The sequence below is a fragment of the Neofelis nebulosa genome, chromosome 3 (genome assembly GCF_028018385.1).
Source record: "Neofelis nebulosa isolate mNeoNeb1 chromosome 3, mNeoNeb1.pri, whole genome shotgun sequence".
NCBI lineage: Eukaryota > Metazoa > Chordata > Mammalia > Carnivora > Felidae > Neofelis > Neofelis nebulosa.
In genome coordinates, this window is record NC_080784.1 from 166,675,850 (window position 1) to 166,689,404 (window position 13,555).

At 39.5% G+C, this 13,555-nt stretch overlaps 1 protein-coding gene across 4 annotated transcripts in view; it reads left to right on the forward strand.

The window, feature by feature from the left end:
* The window catches only part of TXK (TXK tyrosine kinase), a 60,311-nt gene that overhangs the window by 13,947 nt on the left and 32,809 nt on the right, over positions 1–13,555 (forward strand). For 3 of the 4 annotated variants that reach the window (XM_058722658.1, XM_058722657.1, XM_058722660.1), the window contains 5 exons: positions 1,647–1,701; positions 2,716–2,818; positions 3,616–3,821; positions 6,206–6,271; positions 12,350–12,404. In XM_058722658.1, the coding sequence (XP_058578641.1) occupies positions 1,647–1,701; positions 2,716–2,818; positions 3,616–3,821; positions 6,206–6,271; positions 12,350–12,404 (485 nt within the window). Of the gene's footprint in view, positions 1–537; positions 1,702–2,715; positions 2,819–3,615; positions 3,822–6,205; positions 6,272–12,349; positions 12,405–13,555 lie in introns of those variants that run through there. The other variant, XM_058722659.1, reaches the window with a different exon arrangement.

Here is a 13,555-nt window from a genome sequence, read left to right on the forward strand (position 1 = left end):
TCATTTCCCAATATTCATAATATTCCTGGTCATTGGAGAATTATAACAGCCCATAAAGACAAGACCAACTAAGGACCCAAGTCCCACAGGAATGAACATTTGGGTTATTCCATCAGATAAAGTACCTATTTCAGCCAAAGTGTTGACTGAGGCAAAGGGAAACATGGAATGGATGGTGATAGGGGGTATCTACGATCAACTTAGGACAGCACAACCATAGATGTGGGAATTGTAGCAGCTGTGTTTTATGTTACTCTTCTTGTCTCCTTATTTTGTTCCCTACCTCACTTAAAGAGTCCTACTGGTTGAGGCACCTGGGTAGCTCAGTTGGTTAAGTGTCCAACTTTAGCTCAGGTCATGATCTCATGGTTTATGGGTTTGAGCCCCCTGTCGGGCTCTGTGCTGACAGCTCGGAGCTTGGAGCCTTCTTCAGATACTGTGTCTCCCTCTCTCTGCCCCTTCCCCACCCATGTTCTCTGTCTCTCTCTCAAAAATAAACGTTAAGAAAAATTAAAAAAAAAAAAAAAAAAGAATCCTAATGGTTAGCGTGCTAAGTTTCGGGTGGAAATGTGACCGCGCTGACATCACCTGGAGATAACATGATGACTTATGGGACCCCATTGCATCCCCTGTTCTGGGGGCACAGAGCAGATGCTGGAGGGTAGACTATACTGGGTGTCTTCTGTTTGTACCCCTTGTCTATTTTCCCAGGATGATGGCTACTTTAATCTTCTCAACAACCCTATAGTAATAATAGATCTTCTCGATTACCCTCTTCCTATATACCTGGCATTGTTCCAGGTGCTTTCCATGAATTGATTCAATTCAATCAATTCAATTAATGGATTCAATTAATCCTCACAGTAGGTTTTTCATGCGGAGTATCCTGTTACTCCCATCTTGCAGATGAGGAAACTTAAGCAAAGAACGGTTCAGTAACTTCCCCAAACCCACAGTTAGAGATTAACCTCTGCCTTGTAAGCTTTCTCAAAGGGGTTAGGTATGATTATCTTGGTTTTGCAGACAGGAAAGCAAAGACTTAGAAGAGTAAACAAAGGGACTCATCCCAGATATAATCAGCCCCACAGTGAGGGTTCAAACCCAGGTCTGTCTAACCTCAAAACTCATGTCTAACATATTCTGCTCTTTAATACTTCATTTTAAGGTGTCAATGTGAGAAGGAGATGACTGGGAAATTTAGGTTCCATGGACATAAGATATTAAATAATAAACTATTAAAAACTATTTTTAAAAGAAATGTGATGGATCTGATTGAAAAATCCCTGCTAATATTTTCTAGGAGAACACTGCTTTTTGAATCATTCTTTTTTTACACTTATTAGCTGTCATTAGCCTGATCAAGTAGAATACAGTGGTCACTTATCATTCACAGACTGAGGAAATGCATAAACCAGAACGGGGAGAAGAGCCTGAGAAGGGAAACCACACTGGCCAGGGTGCCAGTAACTTCTTTTTTGCTTTAGTGACAGTTTCTCACCCTTCCACTAGTAAAGGAGGGCATAGTCAAGACTTAGCACATGCTTTATAATAATTCATATCCTTCCTGCCCTTGGGAATTTCCTCCACCTGACTCATCTATTCAATATCATGGACTAAGGGCTGTCTCACAATGATCTGCTTTTCAGATAATACCATCCAGTCGATTTTCTGTTGCTGTTGCTGCTGTTCCGTGCAGAAGCGGTAAGTCTACTTCTGGGAGCAACTTCTTGGAAATTAACTCATTCTGTTTCTTTATTGTCTATTAAGTCTCCTTGTCTCTTTGTATTTGCTGTTCCCTTTGCCTGGGAAACCCCTCTCCCATTTCCTCCCCGTTGAGTGCCCGCTGATGTAAAGGCACAACTCCAGTTTTTGGTCTTCCATGATCCGTCCTGGATCCCTTTGACTTTAGTGGCTCCTTCCCTTGCGTTCCCACAGCATGCCTTGGTTCCATACTGAATATTTATTTCGTGTATGCTGTTTACATACCTGTGTTCCACTCTGTAATTTTTACACATTAAGGACAAGAATCTTGTCTTATTTATTTGACTATCTCCCCAAAATGATCAGGGTGTCTTATGCTTTGATGCTTTTATTCTATTGTATAGAATAAACCTAAGGTAGGTTAATAATAGTAATAGCTAGCATTTAAGGGGAGGTCCTCTATGTCAGACTGTGCTAAGAGGTTTGCATTTATTAGCTCAAGTAACTCTCCAAAACACCTATAGTTTTTACAATCTCCGTTTTACAGATGAGGGAATTGAGGCTTAGAGAGATTCTGTTGGTTCCCCAAGGCCACACTATGAAATGGTAAAGCTGGGATCCAAACTCCTGTTCTTAATCATAGCACTGTGTCTGTTTAGAACAATGCATACCATCAAATGAGGTAATGCGTGTAAAATGATAAACACTGTGCCTGATGCGGAGTAAGTTTTTCATTATCACGATTATCTTCTTATGTCCTTAATATGCACCAGACTCTGCTTTCTTCAGTTTTATTCTATAGCAACTCTTTTTGCTTTTAGCGTCTCTAGCTCAATAAGGAAAATGCGGTTCTGAGAGGTAGTCACTCGCCCATGGAAATGGAGCTGGGAAGTCTTCTAAGTAAGAAAAAAGTTGCAAAAAGACCTGGAGTTTCCTACTAATTTTGAGAAAAATCTAGTGAATATCACCTGAATGCAAACAATCATTTGTAACTTGGTTGTTTTTCAATCTCAGACAAGTAAGAACACAAATAAGCCTAAGCAAAGATGAAGAATTTTCAGAAAGATACACTCCGCGTCGCAGGCTGTGGTTCAGCGAATTGCCAAGTAAGAAGCGAGTGAGTATCATCTTGCTGAGGGAGAAGGAAGAGAGGAAGCTTGCCTTTCAGGGTCCATGGTCCTCAAGACACTGTTTGCTGCCATGCCCAGAATCTAGTATAGTGCTCAGCACATAACAAGTGCTTCATGAGTGAATGTCTTAGAAGAAAGCCAAAGGAAAAAAGACCAGTTAAAATAGCCTACGCAGCTATGTTTCGGCAGAGCTTGAAACTGGACGGTGAATGGGGAAAAACGTGTTCTGGCTACTGCCGTTTGTGAACCCAGGATTAATTTTTCGTTTGGTGTTGGGGGAAATAGCGTTCTTAAGCAGTGTGATAAATCCAAACACAAGGTTATAGCATGTGAAACGGAAGGGCTGTTTTTCTTTTTTTCAAGAGAGAAAAACCCATAAACAAAGTGGAACTATTGGGGTGGAATTCAAATTTTAAGAATTGTGGCTTAAAAAATGTCCAGGGGTGCCTGGCTGGTTCAGTCCACAGGGCACACGACTCTTGATTTCAGGGTCGTGAATTCGAGCCCCATGTTGAGCATAGAGCTAATTTTTTAAAAAAGAAAAATATCCAATGCAATCCTGGCAAGAGAACTTATGATCTTGAAAATTTACAAAAGGGTGAGTGTGTTGCCGGATTTAAAGGTTGTCTTATAATCATTTCCTATGTTTACCCCACCCTGGTTTTTGCTTTGATGCAACCGGATGGGAGAATTGGGGCAGCACACAAAAGTATTATAGCCCTATTCTTTTTTAGTACACATGACTAAAACAAGAGTACAACAAATCACTCCTTGGTTTTTGCAGGCCAACAGAGGCCACATGCAACCATCAAAACGCAAGCCACTGCCTCCCCTCCCACCCTCTGAGGTTACTGAAGAGAAGATCCAAGTAAAAGCCCTGTATGATTTTGTGCCCAGAGAGCCGTGTGATTTAGCCTTAAAGAGAGCAGAGGAGTACGTGATATTGGAGAAGTATAATCCTCACTGGTGGAAGGCAAGAGACCGTTTGGGGTAAGACTGATGCCATGGTCCTTACCAAATTCTTCTTTTATCCTCTGAAGTCTCCTGAAACATAAAAACTGTTTTGTGGCTCATTTTCTTTAGGTTTATTTCCTTCTGCATGAAGTAGAACATGTCCCCACACCTCTTATCTGTATGAGAGAGCATTACAGCACTGGAATTTCAGGCAGAGTCACAGCACTTCATACGCCTGGCTTCACATCCCGATGCTGTCACTTACTATTGTGTGTCCTTCGGCAATCACTTACCCTCTCTGAGTTTTCCTACCTTCCTTCCTTCCTTCCTTCCTTCCTTCCTTCCTTCCTTCCTTCCTTCCTTCCTTCCTTCCTTTTTTTTTAAATTAAGGTATCACTGACATATAACATTATATTGGTCTCAGGTGTACAGCATAATAATTCAACATTTATTTGTGGAATGATCACAATATGTGTAGTTAACATCTGTCACCATGCATAGTTACAAATTTTTTTTTCTGGTGATGAGAACTTTTAAGATTTACTCTCTTAGCGACTTTCAAATATGCAATAGAGTATTATTAACTATAGTCACTATGTGGTTTAATACATCCCTATGGCTTATTTATCTTATAACTGAAACTTTGTATCTTTTGACCCCCTTCACCTACTTCACCCACCTGCCTCTGGCAACCACCAATCTGTTCTCTGTATCTATGAGGTTTTTTTTTTAACTAAATTTTTTTTTAGATTCCACATATAAGTGAGACTATACAGTATTTGCCTTTTTCCATCTGATTTATTCTACTTAGCATAATGCTCTTGAGGTCCATCATGTTGTTGCAAATAGCAAGATTTTCTCCTATTTTATGACTGAATAATATTTTCTTTTATCCATTCATCCCTCATTGGACACTTAGGTTGTTTCCATATCTTGACTATGATACATAATGCTGCAATGAACATGGGGGGTTCATAGATTGTTCATGCCTGACTGGAGTCTGAGGTACACAATTCTGAGGGGTATCTGGGCTGCCTGGGAGGGAGTGCTGGCTTTGAATTCTATTCTTTGTCATGATTTGGAGACCATAAGTATATAAGTATTAGAAATATCTATATTATATACCTCTGCTCTGATTGCATTTTCCTGATGATTTGGCTCTTACCAGTTTTTAGTTTAGACTCAACATGTGATGGAGACTTTTCAGTGGGAAAAAAGGTATGAGTAGGTTCAGGACAGTGTAATTAGCCCTCCAGCAGGTGGACATTGGCATGACTCACTCATATGTGGATCTTGAGAAACTTAACAGAAGACCATGGGGGAGGGGAGGGGGGAAAAAGTTACGGAGAGGGAGGGAGGCAAACCATAAGAGACTCTTAAGGACTGAAAGCAAACTAAGGGTAGATGGGGGTGGGGGAGAGGAGAAAGTGGGTAATGGGCAGGGAGGAGGGCACTTGTTGGGATGAGCACTGGGTGTTGTATGGAAACCAATGTGAAAATGAATTATATTAAAAAAATAAATAAAAATAAAAATGAACTAATTAATTTCAAACTTAATAAGTGAATATTGTTTTTTATAATACGCATCCATGATAAATAATGGCAAATTCCTGCTTTGCCACACCTCCAAACCCAAGCACCATTATTAACTCAGTGAGTGCCCTTCCAGATGATTTCAATGCACTTTCATGCACATATTGAAACATATGTTATTGTTTGCAGACCTAGTTTACCTAATTCCTTACCCTGCTTTATGCGTTGTTCTACGCATTGCTTGTGTTTCCCAATAATGTCACGGAGATCTTTTTGTAATTTTATAATTTCAAATTTTTTTGGCGAAGGTATAGAAAAAGAGAAACCCGTGGCCTCCTGATGGGTGTGTAAATGGGTATATTTTCTTGCAACAGCAGTTTGCTGTATCTACTGGGAGATGCACGTACTTGGTGACTCAGCAGTTTCCCTGCTTGGTATCTGTCTTAGACAAATACTTTTACGGGTGCACAAGAAGTATGTGTTTCTGTACAGCATTGTTGTGATACAGACGTGGCTAAACTGGAATATCCATTCTATCTATTCTGCAGCAATTAAAAAGAATTAAGTTGATATCTTTGTAATTGCTGTGTTTTAAATCGAGTCATATGACATCCCAGTGGTCGCGTGAGTGCCGCTTTTCCTCTTTGAAGACTTTTTGTGTCATAAAACACCTGACTACTTACATTGTAAGTCAGAATTCTAGTATTTATCATACAGAGACTTTGGTTGAATGTGGAAATGAAAACCCCTTTTTTTTTCTGTTAGCAATTTAATCAGTAAAACAAGTTTGATTTCCCCCTGTGTCCTTGAGGTTTTGAAAGGATTGTCGTCACATAATGCCACACACGTGCCAAGCATTTTGATGGTTGCCTTGTCTTTTGTTGTAGGAATGAAGGCTTAATCCCAAGCAACTATGTGACTGAAAACAAACCAACCAATTTAGAAATATATGAGTAAGTCTCCTCCAAAATGTGCGCTATGGTTAAATCTACGAAAATCAGGTACATTTGGGCAGTTTACGAGTATCGATGCTGATTTTGGTCTACAAAAGTTAAAGAACACATCTGGCTGCTTTTAGCTTGAGAGATCTTTGATGCTTTTTTTTTTTTTTTAGTTTTTTTCATGTTTATTCATTTTTTGAGAGAGACAGAGTGTGAGTGGGGGGAGGGGCAGAGAGACTGAGACACAGAATCCAAAGCAGGCTCCAAGCTCTGAGCTGTCAGCACAGAGCCGGATGCAACTGCGAGATCATGACCTGAGCTGAAGTCCGTCACTTAACGGATTGAGCCATCCAATTGCCCGATGTTCGATCCTTTTAATGGTTGATTCAGAAACTTATTTTGCCTAAATTTCTTTTTCAGTTTTGTTTTGTATGACCACTTTTTTTGGTTTGTTTTAACAGTGACAGTATGGAAAGCAAGCACTCATCTTGTTCTTATTGTATGTCCTAAATGGAAAAATAATGATCTCAAGAATGACGTTAATTGTTTAATGAGTGGCGAATTGAACCTAACTTGGAGACACATAACTACATTTTGGCTCATGTTGGGAAACATTTTAGAAATAGCTGAAGACGAGAAGCAGGCTAATGCTGTAGTTTGGGGGGAAGCTTGTGGCGTGTTCGCTAGGGTTCTGCTTAGAAATCTATTTTTGTTGCAATGATAGATTTGGAAGATGGAGATCTTAGGAATCACTTTTCTAGCCCCTCATTCTGCAAATCAGAAACTGAGGTTGCAAAAGGAATTTACAGGTAGAGAGTGGTGGGCTTAGAAGTAGTGTTGGTCTTTTATAAATTCAGGTTTGCATTTTACCCTTGACTGCCCTCCCCACAACCGAGATACTCGCTTTATAATTAGCACATGCTTCCAGCAGGTGGTGGTAGGGGTTGTGAGTTGAGACATTGAGGCTGGTGCTTCTCCAAGAATGGGGCAGCAAATATAAATTGAACGACAGCCCCCGCCCCAGCTCCTAGGGTGTCTGCCTTGCTACTAATGTAAACCCACCTGGAGGCCAGACCCAGCATCTCTCTCTCTCCCCTAAAGCAAATCCAACTCTAAAAACATTGGTGAATAACGTAGACTTCATTAGAGGGAGAAAGGGATGACTACAGGACACATGACTCATCCACGTGACTTGACCAGGCCTCTCTATTAGCTACTTCTATTTTCTCTGGCAAGTCAGCCACCTTACTGCCATCACAGATCTCTCTTCTCCGTCCTTCACTCAGCTTGTCACGCCCCCTCTCTTGACCTGAGTCATGTAGCTCTGCGCGGAAATTCTAGTCTCCACTCGGTAGGACAGAGCCCTCAGGTGGCGGAACACCTGTCCTAGGAAAACAGTTCCACAGCTGTCTACTGTCAGTCCAGCCTACCCCTCAGGGGGCAGCGTCCCAACACATTAGGTCTCTTGAAAGGCCAGGTCAGGGGAAGTTCTGTTTGTAAATCTCCTGTCAAGAAAAATTAGAAAAATAAGATTTTCTTTCCATATTGTAAACTCAGTTCAGACCTTCCAAGAGATTAAAGGAGTTATGTGTGGAGGTACTTAACACAGTGATGGATAGTTAGTGAATGGACACTTGGTAACCAACAATGTGACTTTCCTTCCTTTTATGATTAACAAATGTGCTTGCTGCTTCCTTAGTTTATACAAGGCTTGGAGTCTGCAGCTTGTTTATACTATAGATATTGGGTAATTTGAATTAAACCACTCTGAACTTAGAATGAATAGTCATCTCATTTTCTTGGCTTTGATTCATGTGTCTTTAAAAGTCTTGTTCTTTAATTACTCCAATTGTGAGAAAATTAATTTTATTTGTGTCTTTTTAAAGGAGTTTATTAAAATGTAGATATAATAATTATCAATATAAGTCATTAAAATATATCAACTACTTACTAAGGGCCAAGCACTGTTCTAATAACTGTGTAGAAATTACTGCTTTTGTTTGAAATAATGTAGTGTGGGTTTAGAAATTGGAGAAATCTATGGGGCACCTGGATGGCTCAGTCTGTTGAGTGTCCAACTTCAGCTCAAGTCATGATCTCACAGTTCGTGGGTTTGAGCCTGGTGTTGGGCTGGGCTCTGTGCAGACAGCTCAGAGCCTGGAGCCTGCTTCAGAGTCTGTGTCTCCCTCTCTCTCTGCCCCTCCCCTGCTTGCTCGCAAAAATGAATAAATGTTAAAAGAAATTAAATTGGGGAAATTCCGGCTCAAATACTGACATCACCACTGACTAGTGCTTGGCCTCTGGGCAAAGTTACTGAACATCTATAAACCTCTACATGATATGAAAACTGGGGACCATAATGCCTATCTCATACAGGAATAGTAAATATTTGAAACATTCTAGAACTGTGAAGCCAACAGGAAGTGAATTTTCAGGTTGCCGGCTATCACAGATGTACTACATTTCGTAGTTACTTTAGGCCCTGAATCACTTCACTGTATTCAATCTTTCCTGATTGTACACTTCTCATGTACCAGATGTTAGCTGTTCTAGGCCCATGGAAGACGGAGAAGCAGTCCGTGTGTTCACAGAACTTACAGCTTTGTGGGGGAGATAGACATTAACCAATCTTAGATTCACAAATAAGTATAAAATTTTAAATTGTGGTCTTAGTAAGGAACAGTATGCACACTGGGAGAAATCAGTGGTAAAGGGGATATAATTTAGATGAGAGTGTGGGATTGGGAAAAGCTTATAAGGAAGTGGCTTGAGGTCCAAAGGTAGTAGGAGGTACTTAGGGGTGGAGGGGAGAAGGAATGCTCATGTTAGTGTGGGTTTTTGACATCTCAGGAATCTTTATACTTTGAAATATTTATGGCTGCTTTGGTTTTAACTTAATATCCAAATTATCAACATTACAATGTGAAAACCTGGTTTTCAGTAAGCCCTCAAATTTAACTTGCAGGTCTTGATATACTGTTTACAGATCTAAAACAATAAGAACAATCACTTTAATTCAAACTCAACACACAGTGTCCTTAAACAATCAGCCCTTTTATAAGTTCAGTTAATGAAATTTCCCAAAAGATTTCACTTGCATTAATAGACTAAATAAATTCAATTTTCTGATTAAATATTTTACATGCCAGACAGGGAAAATTTGCAATTTTTAATAGCCCTTTGTAAGTCCATATACGACCCTGGAAATCTAATAAATTAAACTTAAATGTGGTAAGCCAAGTTCTCTTAACCATACAAACATTATTTAAAAAGTCAAATTCCCATAAATTTCAAATTGTAAGTTTAAAATTAATTATGCTTTTAAAACTAGAGGCAAAAACCTAATAATGTCAGATTCTCTTAAAATTATAGATACTTTAAATTTTTTTAATGTTTATTTATTTACTTTGAGAGAGAGGCAGAGTCGTGTGTGTGTATGTGCGAGTGGGGGAGGCGCAGACAGACAGAGGGAGAGAGAGAATTCCAAGCAGGCTTCGGGCTATCAGTGTGGAGCCTGACAAAGTGGGGCTCGAACTCATGAACTGTGAGATCATGACCTGGGCTGAAATCAAGTGTTGGATGCTTAACCAACTGAGCCACCCCAGGTACCCCTTAAAATTATAGGTACTTTAAATATCAAACATATTGCTTATCCTGAATTTTACAGAAGTATGAGTCTGATTTATCTCATTATCTCTAACCTGAATGCTTACTCTCCTCAGGGTTAAAAAGTCACTAAAGAGAAGCAGGTTTCCCTTCTTAGGTCTAATAGGGTTTCTAGGTTGAAAACTCAAGACTACAACACTGTTACTTGTTGATTCAGAGATTGGAATGGGGTACACGAGGCTTACATGTATACAAGATGTTTGTAATCAGCAACAGTTGGACATGCTGGATGGCTTTTATTTTTTTATTTTTGGATGGGTTTTGTATGTTGGTAGAAGCCCCACCCCAAGCTCTCTGTCCACATCATTCAGTATGAGTTTTACAATCAGTGTCGTCTTGGTATATGAGTTGCAAACTTACCTATTAAAAACACTCCACAAAACTCTTGTTTCACTGTCTGATTTAACCAGATGAAATTCTGAAATACCACGCCCCTGCTTCTCCTATGTCACATCCATCTAATCTCTTTTCTGACAGATAAAATTCTGCATTATTTTAAAGGATCTTAAATTCATCATATACTTCTATCTGGCTCTTCTATTACTACTTCGAAGTCATTCTTTTTTTTTTTAATTAAAATTTAATGTTTTATTTTATTATTGAGAGAGAGACAGAGCGTGAGGAGGGGAGGGACAGAGAGAGAGGGAGAGACAGAATCTGAAGCAGGCTCCAGGCTCTGAGCTGTCAGCGCAGAGCCTGATGCAGGGCTTTAACTCATGAACCGCAAGATCATGACCTGAGCTGAAGTCAGATGCTTAACCAACTGAGCCACCCATGTGCCCCTCTTTGAAGTCATTCTTTTTTTTTTTTTTTAATTTTTATTGGGTTTATTTATTTTTGATAGAGCACAAGTGGGGGAGGGGTAGAGATAGAAGGAACATAGAATCTGAAGCAGGCTCCAGGCTCCGAGCTGTCAGCACAGAGCCCGACGCAGGGCTGGAACTCACAAACTACAAGATCATGACCTGAGCTGAAGTTGTACCCTCAATTTACCGAACCACCCAGACGCCCTGAAGTCATTCTAATGACATCCACACATGGATGGATTTTTAATTTATATTTAAGCAAAATTAATATATTTGCTTATATTTCTCACTATAATAAATATGAAACAACAAAATTAACACCAATGTGATAACAGGTGAGAAACATTTAGAAAAAAATAACTTCTATAAAATTTTCCCTTTTGGAGTGTCATTACACAGTCTTGGCTTTTCATAGCCTCAATGTATTTTAGTGAGCGATAATCATTATTTTCCGTTTAGCACCCAAATTTCATGAATTAGCAAGTGGGAGCACCTTTAAACCAGTCCCCTGTGTCTTTAACTCTGTCTCATTTATTTTGAGAGAATTTCATCTTTCTACAAAAAGAGGGCTCAGACTCATCCTGAAATTCCCTCCCCTAATATGAATATTCATTGAAAAGTACTGAATGATATTCACAGTTTAACATCACAATTAACTTTTGTTCCCACTGGTGATAAGTAGCCCGATTACTTTCTCTAGAATCACCTGTAATCATCCTCTATTCTCTATGCTTCATCTTTTTTAAAGTTCATTTTCAACTTAAGGCTGTTAGTATTCTTAATGCCTGACCATTCTAATTTAGTGGCAGCTTTTTATTACTGCAGGTTAGGGGAAGTCCCACGATATGGTAGGTTCCATCCTCAAGGTCAGATATAGGAGTTTCATGTGGCCACCATTTGGCCTACCCACTGTGACTCAATGTATACTCTTACTTAATTATGTTCCTGTGAATGGTTCTTATATATTTAGTGGTAGTGTTTCATACAGAGGAAACAGCAAGACAGGAGGCAGAAAGGGGCTTGGTGAGGAAGGCAAGAGTCCCAGTGTGGCCGAATCTTTGTATGAGAGGGGAACAAGAGGGTGTGTGAAATAGGGCAACATGCTAGTTTGTTCTGTTTACGTTATTAAACCACTAACTTCAGTACGAGTTAACATACAGTTAACATAACAACTGGGTCAGAGTTAGTTTTAATTCGGGAAAGGGAACACAGCACATATAAAAGCGTGCAAATAGGAAGTTCCTGAGAACAAAGAAAGAAATGGGTATTTTTTAGTTTGTCTATCAAAGCTCAGTAAATGTTTATTGAAGATGATGCCTTCTTAATCACATACCTTTCATGGAAATTTTCAGGAGATTAAATCACTCAAAACCATATACCCCTCAGAAAGTGGAATTAAGATGTGATAGAAGAAATTAGATTTTGGCTCACAATTAGTAGAACTATATTACCTTAAATCAATGACACATAACAGTACATTGTTGTTTATTGGAATTAACTCTCTAAAATCAGTTCTGGAGTAAAGCTCTTAGTAATGAAGGAAATGAAGGGATTTTTTTTTCGGTAAAAAAAAAAAATGGAATATAAAAATTTTAAAGTATTTTTATTGCTTTTACAGGTGGTACCATAGAAACATCACCAGAAATCAGGCAGAACGTATTTTGAGACAAGAGGTAACTCAATTTATTAACAAATAACTTGTGAATATTTTCAGAATTTCTGAGAGATGGGCATTATGAAGACGTGACTCAACTAGAAAGTTTTTTCTTCCTGTTCTTTATAGCTCTAAAATATTATTACAACTTTATGTCTACTGCACATTTTCTGATAAGTTGTAAAGCAGATGTATTTGTATCAGGTCATGTTTTTCATGGACTTTCACTGTCATTTGAGAAATGTTTTTTTCCTGAAATGATTTCAATTCCACCATACTGAAACTGCTCATTCACTCCAAAGTGCATTCTACCAGAAGAGTCTATATTTGAATTGCCTATATGCCTCTGCATATCAAGCAGTAAAATATACACTGTCTTTATGAGCTTAGCTAAGGCTTCTTAAAAACACAAATACAGAAAAATACACAGTGCTGCACTTTCTTTGTTCTTTGGGAACAAAAGGAAGAGTGGGGGAACCAAAATATCAAACTCAGATCAAAACTGCTCTTTTAGGTCAAAACAAAACAAAACTGCATGCAGTTTCCAACGGACGGTAAGTGTGAACTGTGGGTAAAAGTAGTCAAACCTAGAAACTAGGGAAGGTGTGTGTGTCATTTTCTACTGCTGTCGGATGTTGAGGAAATCTAGAAATGTGAGCGAGAAAGAATCAGTTCTGCAACTCAAAAGTCAATGCCAGGAATGGCTCAGGACACAGAGAAGGTCCAATTACTAGCAGGGGGATAGAGATTGAGGGACACAGACCCAGTCTCAGCTGGTGATGGGGACAAGGTTGGAGGTCAGGCCTGGCTTCTCTAGCTAGGAGGAAGTGGGGTGTGGCAGCGAATGTAGCATTCATCCGGCATGGTGACAGCAGGTGGACTTCTGTAAAGAGATGTTAGTAGGTCTAGAATAGACAAGTAGGTAGAACTGTAACAGGCAAGGTCTCAAACAGGCCCATAGCCAGCAAGTTAATCACAGGCGATATGGCCACAAGATCACATGGGCTGTGCAGGGTCAGCCTGAGAGGTTCTGCAGCTGAGAGGAAGTCACAACAGAGCCAGGGGCTCACCGCCCTACAAAGACTAGAAGAGCAAATTGCACAACCCCCCATGTACCTAAAACCCAGATATCACAAATAGCAACATTTGGCAGGAACATTCTTTAACAAG